The following is an 8,488-nucleotide window of genomic DNA, read 5'->3' as shown; positions in this document are numbered from 1 at the left end:
GCAGACCCTGGCCCCAGCCAGGCTCTGCCCCTGCCTGCCTCAGTTTCCTTAACTGCGGAAGGGGCCACCAGGGGATCTGGCAGACTTTCTCTAGAAGGGGTGGAGCTCAGGATGGGTTAAAGCGGAGGGGGCTTAACACTTTACTGCCAGCAAGGGTTTCAAGAGCCCCAGTAGCACCAGATGTTGGCGTCCGATTGTCCCTCCGCCAGAGCCTAAGCTTGTCCTTTCCCCTCCCCACGCTGAACCTTTCCTTCCAAGTCTATGAAATGGGTAGAAAAGCCTGAGACTTTGGGTTGGGTTTCCAACCCAAACCGCAGACTCCCTGCCCGCATCCGTGCCTTCGGGGTCTCAGGTGAGCTCGGTATCACAGGGCAGAGCTAGGCCAGACAGTGGGGATGGGGGCAGGCCGTCCCGGGCCGGGACTCAGTTTCCCCACCATGCAGGCCAAACCTCAGTCCCGGGTCCCAGGGCCCTCTACCCGCTATGGACCCCCTCCCCCGCAAGCAGCCCCACGCTGAGGGGATCCATATGCCTCAGGCCTCCGAGATGCCTTACTGGAGCCCCAGGGCAGATGGACGGACAGACAGACAGACAGACACTGCCTTGCAGGCCCCCCAGCCAGGCTCTGGGCCACCCTTCCATGGGTCACGAGGAAAGGGGAGGCGGGGGGGGGCACTGTTCCCCCATAGAGACCCCGGAGCCCAGAAAGGGGTGCAGGAAACGCCACAAATAGGCCCTGCTGGGTGTGTTGGTGAGGCACATTGGGTGGGGGCGAGGCAGGTGGGTGAGGGGAACAAGTCGGGGGAGAGGGAGAGGCCCTGGATGGGGCCCTAGGGGAGGCAGGTGGATGATAAGGTGGTAAGCAAGTCGAGGAAGTGGAGAGGCCCAGACAGCGGCTGGGGCGTGGATTTAGTGGATGATGGAGCATTGAGCAACTGGGGGGGCAAGGAAGAGAGGCCCAGGACAGGGACTGGGGCAAGTGGGGTGCGCGCTGAACTGCCCTGGCTCTTACCATGTGCGGACACCCCACCCCCACTTCTGGAGCTATTCCTGGCCTCAGCACTGCGCCATGGTTCCACCCCCCCCCCCACCTCGTGACCGCAGGCTGTGACACTCAGGCATTTGGGAGGGCCCAGCCTCAGATCCTCCCCAGAGGCGTTCCCCCTCCCCCTACAGATGGCTGGGGGTGGGGTCCCCAAGTGGGCTCCCACTGGGGACCCCCCACGCCATCCCGGAAGTCCGTGTCCCCCCTGGAACACGCTTCCTCCTGGACAGCATGAAGATTCGGTGCCGCCCCTCCCTGACTGGATTAGCTGCTGGCTGCCTCAGTTTCCCGGTCTGTAAAATGGGACTGACCCGCGTTGTCTTCCTGGGCTGACGGTTCACCCTCCTGTGGGCATGGGAGGGGGCGTTTTCATGGCCTGGCGACGTTTTGGGTGGGTGGGCTGAGGGGGGTTGCTGTGGGAGGGGGCCAGGGGTGGGGCTTCTGGCAGGTGGGAGGGGCCAGGGGGGGCGAGTTATGTTCTGCTCTACCCCCTCCACAACCGGAAGCCCCTCTGTGTGGCGGGCACGTGCATTCACGATCTGGAATCCGGGCTGTCCTCAGCTTGGGGGGATTTGGGGGCTCCCGGAAGAGAGGCAGCCTGCAGGACAGGCACCCAGAGACTAAGGGACCAGGAAGGGTGAGAGGGCTTGGGAGATGTTGAGGCTGAGCTGGGGGTAGGAGCCCGCAAGGGGGGCATGCCGTCGGGGGTGGGGGGGGGGCACCGCAGGGACTGCACCAAAGGCACCCACTGCACCTCTGCCTCCCCCTCCTCCCCCCCTTTTCTTTTCCTCCTCCTCTTCCTGCTCTCCTCCTCCCTGCCCCGCGCCCCCCCAGACCAGGCATGCATCTGCTGCCTCTGGAGCCTTCCCTACCCCGGAGCTCCTGGGACCTGCCCTGTGGGCCCACCTGGCCCCACCTGGCTTTGACTTTCCAAAGCTCCCCCTGGCTGTGATTGTGCCCCAGCTGCATGAGACTTCTAAATGTGTGTAGGGTGGAGAATTGGGGAGCAAGTGCCTGAGGCTGCAGCAGGAGGAGGAGGCCGGACGGGGCGGTCTGTCCAGGAGGATGGGCCCTGGTGGAGACCAGTCTGTGTCAGAGTGCCGGGGAGGTGGGGGCAGGGAGAGAGGGAGAGAGAGAGGCCAGGTCCCCGATCTGTGCATCGCCACGTCCCTAGGCCCCTGCTGTGCCCCTGAACCCATGACACAAAGTTTAGCCCGATGCCATGGGGCTGCCCCTCACCGCCACCCCCCCAGGAGCGGTTGCCATGGAGACCAGCGGGCACCCCGAGGGACCAGGCTGGAGCTGATGCCCAGCGGGGTGGGGGTGGGGGGGACCCAAGGCCCCGGCTGACCCTCAGAAGGCGGCTTCCTAAAGCAGCTGTGGCTGAACAGGCTTCTCCTCTACAGTCCAGGCCCGGCCATCCAGCGCCCTGGGTGCGGCGGCAGAAGGGTCCTACAGTGACCAGGGGCCAAGCATGCCAACCCAGGGGACAGTCATGGGCAGGGTGCCCAGGGCCACAGGGTGCCATCTCCAGGAGGCCCTGGCCCCGCCTGCCCAACCCAAGCCTTCTTCTGTCCCACGTGTCCCCACCCCATTCCCCCAGCACCACTGTCCTGGGGCCGGGAGGTGCAGTGTACTTAGCACGGCGGCTCCCGTGAGCAGGTAAGGGGCAGGGTGGGGTGGGGAGGCATGGCGACATTCCCAGGGAGGCCATGATGAGGAGAATGGAGGGGCTGTCAGCGTTTAAATAAAGCAGCAGGCACAACACACACTCACGACGGGTCTGCAAGGTGCTTGTACACGGGTGCTTGGGGCTTTGGGGGGGCAGGGCTTTCAGATCTGGGATCAGGGTGCCCAAGGAGGGCTGCCTAAGCGGCGCCTGCTGCAGTGTGGAGTTCGCTGGGCTCTGGGGTGGGGATGAGTGTCTGCTGACCCAGGCCGGGGTTGGTGGTGGTGTTGACAGCACAGAGGAGGGCCCCCAGAGTCACAGTCAGGTTTGGGGGAGCTTCCCATGGCCCTCTCCTTCCTTTCTCCTGCCTCCAACCCCAGCACCTAGCAGATCCCGTGGCTGCAGAGCTCTGCTCTTAGCTTGCTGCCAGGGAGGGTGTTAACTGTCAACACAGGTGTTAGCTGTCAATGCAGGTGTTAGCTGTCAACATAGGTGTTAGTTGATAACGCAAGTGTTAGAGGATAAGCCGTAGCCCTCCCAGGGGGATTTACATTTTAATAGCGTAAAATAGACTCGCTCCTGAAGGTGGAAAGAATCTCCAGGATCTCTGGAGAGTGCTGGACAGTGGGATGGCTGGGGGCTGTCGGGGGCTGTAGGACCTGCCAGTGAGCCCACAGCTTGATGGTCTGCCCCAGGCATCTTCTGCTTCTGCTAGGTCCTGGAGGAGCCTTGGGTGTGTCTCATCACCTTGACGGGGTGTGGGTGGGGGAAGCCAACCAAGGAGGCCCGAGAGGAGCAGCTGGTGGGTGTGGCTGGGGGTGCTGTCCACTGCCCTGGCTCAGCACCACCATCTGAGGGGCTGGTGGCCATTGGCCAGGAAGGAGCAACGCCCCGCCTGTGCCCCTTCCCTCGGAGAAATCGAGCAGAGGAGGCTACAGAGAGGGTACAGGCAGAGGGACATAGTCCTGGGGGAGGGGGGAGGACAGGGCAGAACCCTTGGGCACCCAGCCCCTGCTCTGCAGGCAGCACAGGTGCTTGTGGAACCCCAGAGGGGCCACCGCGCACTGCAACTCTGGGCCTCCCAGGAGTCGAGCAGCCCTGGGGCCCTGAGCCATGGCCCCACTTCTCCAGTGACCTGGGAGGGCTTTGTGGGCAGGGCTGCCGTGGAAGCTGCTGGAAGCTCGGTCTCGGTATGATTCCTGCACATGAGTCTCTGGGGTCTGCTCCGCGCTGGCAAGAGCTGCTGGGACAGGGGCGGGCCGGGGTCTGCAGGGAGCGGATGGGGTTCCAGGAAGACCCAGGAGACCTGCAGGGGACACTTGGCAGTGGCCAAGCACTTGGCAATAACCCAATAACCGGGCTGGCTGGGCCAGGGCATGGCACATGGTGGGGGGGGGACTACCAACCCCGGCCCACTGACCCCTGTGCTCTGCCCTCAGGGCGCCGGCTGCTGGCCTGGGCACTGTGTCTGCAGGCGTGGCGGGCGGCAGCCCCCTGCCCCGGCGCCTGCGTGTGCTACGACGAGCCCAAGGTGACCACGAGCTGCCCGCAGCAGGGCCTGCAGGCCGTGCCCCCCGACATCCCCGCGGGCAGCCAGCGCGTCTTCCTGCACGGCAACCGCATCGCGCACGTGCCCGCCGCGGGCTTCCGCGCCTGCCGCAACCTCACCATCCTCTGGCTGCACTCGAACGCGCTGGCCCGCGTGGACGCGGCCGCCTTCGCCGGCCTGGGGCTGCTGGAGCAGCTGGACCTCAGCGACAACGCGCAGCTGCGCGCCGTGGAGCCCGGCACGTTCCGGGGCCTGGGCCGCCTGCGCACGCTGCACCTGGACCGCTGCGGCCTGCAGGAGCTGGGCCCCGGGCTGTTCCACGGTCTGGCCGCCCTGCAGTACCTCTACCTGCAGGACAACGGGCTGCAGGCGTTACCCGACGACGCCTTCCGCGACCTGGGCAACCTCACCCACCTCTTCCTGCACGGCAACCGCATCCGCAGCCTGCCCGAGCGTGCCCTGCGCGGCCTGCACAGTCTCGACCGCCTGCTGCTGCACCAGAACCGCGTGGTGCGCGTGCACCCGCTGGCCTTCCGCGACCTGGGCCGCCTCATGACCCTCTACCTGTTCGCCAACAACCTGTCGGCGCTGCCGGCCGAGGCCCTGGCGCCCTTGCGCTCGCTGCAGTACCTGCGGCTCAATGCCAACCCCTGGGTGTGTGACTGCCGCGCGCGGCCGCTCTGGGCCTGGCTGCAGAGCTTCCACGGCTCCTCGTCCGAGGTGCCCTGCGGCCGCCCCCCGCACCTCGCCGGCCGCGACCTCAAGCGCTTGGCTGCCACCGACCTGGACGGCTGCTCCTGGACCCCCGAGGAGCTGCCGGGGCCGCCCGCCTGCTGCCGGCCGCACCCCGCCGCCGACAAAGCCTCGGGGCTGGGCGCCTCGGCCGGCAACGCGCTCAAGGGCCCCCCGGGCGACGGCTCCCGGCCGCGACGCGTCAACGATTCCCCCTTCGGGACCCCTCCCGGCTCGGCCGAGCCCCCGCCTACCGCGCCGCAGCCCAACGACAGCGCCGAGCCCCCCGGGGCGCTGCCAGGGCCGCTCCCCACGGGCCCTCGCCGGAGGCCCGGCTGCTCCCGCAAGAACCGCACCCGCAGCCACTGCCGGTTGGGCTCCGCGGGCGGCGGGGGCGGCGCGGGGGGCGCGGGGGTCCGGCCCGGCTGCCTCGCCGCCCTGGGCCTCGCCCTGGCGGTGTGGCTGGCTGGCGTCGGGCCCTGCTGACCGGGGTCCCCCACCCTCACCACTCCCGGACGCGTCCCCAGCCCCGGAAGCCAGGCCTAGCCCCGCAGCCAGCTGCGTGTACAGATGGGGCCCCGGGGGCAGGAGGGACCTGCCCCCACCTCCCCCATGGACAGCCCCCTTCCGCCGCCCCATCTCACCCCATCATGTTTACAGGGTGCGGCCGCGTTTGTTCCAGAACGCCGCCTCCGCCCCATCGCGGTCCAGAGAGATATGCATTTTATTTTACTTGTGTAAAAATGTCGGAGGACGTGGAATAAAGAGCTCTTTTCTTAAGCCGTGACCTCGGGCTGGAAAGAGTGGGGTCGGTGACAGGATCACAGATGGACCCAGGCCCCAGAGCTGGGCACGTTGACCTGGGGCGGCTCTGGCCACTTCTGTTTGGCATGGTCGGGGCCACCAGGGTCCCCGTGGGCCTGAGTGTCCAGTGCCCCAACCCCAGGTCTCCAGCCTCCCGCCAGGTCCCCGCCCTGCTGGCCGCACCGTCCGGGAATGGCCGCGGGGGGCGGGGAGCCCAGGCCACAGCAGCACTGGATGTGTCTGCCTCAGGGGGCCCCACTCTGGGCTTACAGGGGCTCCCTGGTCCCTTTTATCCCTGCTGCCCAGGACCTCACGCAGCTTGGGGCACCTGGTCCCCTTCCTGGACCAGCCTCAGCTAGGGGTGAGGGTGCTGAGCTCTGGGGGAAACTGCTCCTGCCGGGGATGGGCTGCTGCCCCTCAGAAGTCTTAGGTGAGGCCCCTCTCCCGCGGGCCCCCAAACCACTGGTCACGTGGCAGATGCCAGGCCAGGCCCTCACGTGCATGTGCCCAGGGTGCCCTCAAACGGATGCCATGCTCACACCCACACACGGACAGTAAGCACGCGTGCACATGCCCCCGTGGGCAGGGGACACATGCACACAGATGCACACGTGGACCCCCCATGGGCACCCACGGGACACGTGCACACACGCGTCTAGACCAGGACATACATGCACACAGCACAGGCACACATGCACACACGTAGGCGCGCAGCGCAGGCGCAAGCACATGCCATACATCTTCTCAAGGATGGGCTTGTGAGAACTTGGAAACAAAAGGGAAGGGGCCACGTGGCAAGGGTGCCGAGCTGCAGGCTCCTGGGAACCTCCACCCCCTACCCCGGCTCCACGAGGCCCCCCACCCACCCACCCACCGCCCCACCAAGCAGGGGCCTGGAGGAGGGGGGAGAGGAAAGAAAACACAGTGAGTGGGGGAGAGGGGGGAGTGGAGCTGGTGGAGCCAGATGGCCGTGGGGGCGGCCTGGGCTCAGAAGCCGCAGAGAAGGTGGGGGTTGGGGGAGGAGGGTAGGATATGCTCAGCTTCCCAGGCTCCCTCCACCCAGTTCCTCTGGGTCGCTGTCCAAGGTGGCTGCTCAGCTCCACCTTGCCCCTGGGGCCAGGGCTGATTCAGGACACCTGCCATTCACCTTCCACCCACCCTGGGTTGCAAGTGGGGAAGCACCTGCAGAGCTCAGGTGGGTGAGAGGGCCCTGGGCAGGGTCCCCCATGTGACCCTCACTGGCGGGCCCACTCCTGCCTCCGTCTGTCCCTCACATTCCCACATGCACCCCCTCTCCTTCCTGGAGACCCAGAGCGGCCCACACTTCTGCACCGAGTACGCCCCCCGCCCCTTGCCTTGCCCCCAGGAGCCGGGCTCAGGCTGGGGCAGTCCAGCTGATCCTATGTGGTTGGGGCCGCTGTTTGCTCGAGACTCTCCACTGTAGCCCCCCAGAGCCCAGGAAACCCCACAGCTCCCTCGCCAGCGGCCCCGAGAATCTGACACCACCATATTTGGCCTTGTGAAATCATCAGCGCCCCTCAGCGCCTGGGACCCAGGACCCTGCAGCCAGGTCCAGTCTGCTTCCTGGAGTCAGGGGCTGGAAGGAGCAGAGTCAAGGATTCTTTTGAACTGTTCCACCCATGCCACACAGCCAGGTTGCTAGATTTAGAGGAGGGGCTGACAAAGAGCCTGGAACTACCTGCCTATAGCTGGTGCTGGAGCCCTCCGTGGCTCCCCGGCCAATAAATGCGTGCCCCGGAGGAAGGGGCACTCCCTACCTCTTTTGAGCCATTCCTCACTCAGAGGCACCTGTCTGTTTCCAGGGCAGGCTGGACTGTACCCATTACCCCCCAGACAGCCCTCAGGTGGGGGCTGCAGGGCCAAGGAGGGGTCCCAGTGACACTTGACATGCAGTGGGTGCTCGACGAGGCGGCACCAGGGCCCACGCTGAGCTGTGACTTACTTGGCCGCCCCCTGCTCCCCTAGATGCACTGGCTGGACCATGTGTCCTGGGTCCCCTGCACTGGCACCGCCCACCGGGGACTCTGCACCCTCCCCCAGCAGTTCCAGAGGACGGCTGTGCCTTCACCGAGGCTGGGGGCCCTGAGGGAGGCGGCTGGGGTACAGGGTTGGAGCTGGACTCAGCAGGAGGCGGCGGCATCCGGATGGCGGAGGCAGCAGGCAAGGCTCCCGGGTGTCCCTCCCGAGTCGCTGGCGGGGGGCGCCGTCCCCAGGCCCAGGAGACATCTGGGCGGGGGTGTCGCGTGGGCCGAGCGGGCTGAGCCCAGGAGAGGGCCCGGACTGGAGGACACATTTGGGAGTCGTGAGCATTTGGGTGATATTTACAGCCCAGGAAGCGATGAGCTCACCCGAAGGGTGTGGGGAGGGAATGGAGTGTGTGTGGTGGGGGGGTGCTTGCTGCCTGCTGGTGCCCGACAGGCTCGGCAGCCCCCTGCCCACATCCCCCCACCCGGGCCCACCTGCCCAGTGGGGCCCCTCCCCAGCCCTCCCACCCCTTGTACCTGCCCCAGCCCCTCCCCTAGTCCAGCCGGTTACCGAAGTCCTGCTCTGACACCTGACACCTGGACCACCAGCCTGGGGCAGGTGGGTGCTGCTGGCCAGCCCAGGATCCTGAGGCCTGGGAGGAGGCTAATTAAAGCTGCATGAAGCCGTGGTGAGCGTGTAAACC

The 8,488-nt window shown here is 66.6% G+C and overlaps 1 protein-coding gene across 1 annotated transcript; it reads left to right on the top strand.

Annotated features, from left to right (window-relative positions):
* The first annotated feature begins 3,906 nt into the window (after window positions 1-3,906).
* On the top strand, window positions 3,907-5,775 carry RTN4R (reticulon 4 receptor). Its single transcript, XM_077159338.1, has one exon. It carries the CDS (start codon window positions 3,907-3,909, stop codon window positions 5,479-5,481), a length of 1,575 nt encoding a protein of 524 aa, XP_077015453.1. The 3' UTR covers window positions 5,482-5,775.
* The last annotated feature ends 2,713 nt before the right edge of the window (window positions 5,776-8,488 follow it).

Source organism: Tamandua tetradactyla, chromosome 5 (assembly GCF_023851605.1).
Source record: "Tamandua tetradactyla isolate mTamTet1 chromosome 5, mTamTet1.pri, whole genome shotgun sequence".
Taxonomy (NCBI): Eukaryota; Metazoa; Chordata; class Mammalia; order Pilosa; family Myrmecophagidae; genus Tamandua; species Tamandua tetradactyla.
This window is presented reverse-complemented; position numbering and strand designations above follow the sequence as displayed.

Coding starts and splice junctions, on each gene's coding strand:
- RTN4R (XM_077159338.1), top strand. CDS start 3,907: ATGATTCCTGCACATGAGTCTCTGGGGTCTGCTCCGCGCTGGCAAGAG.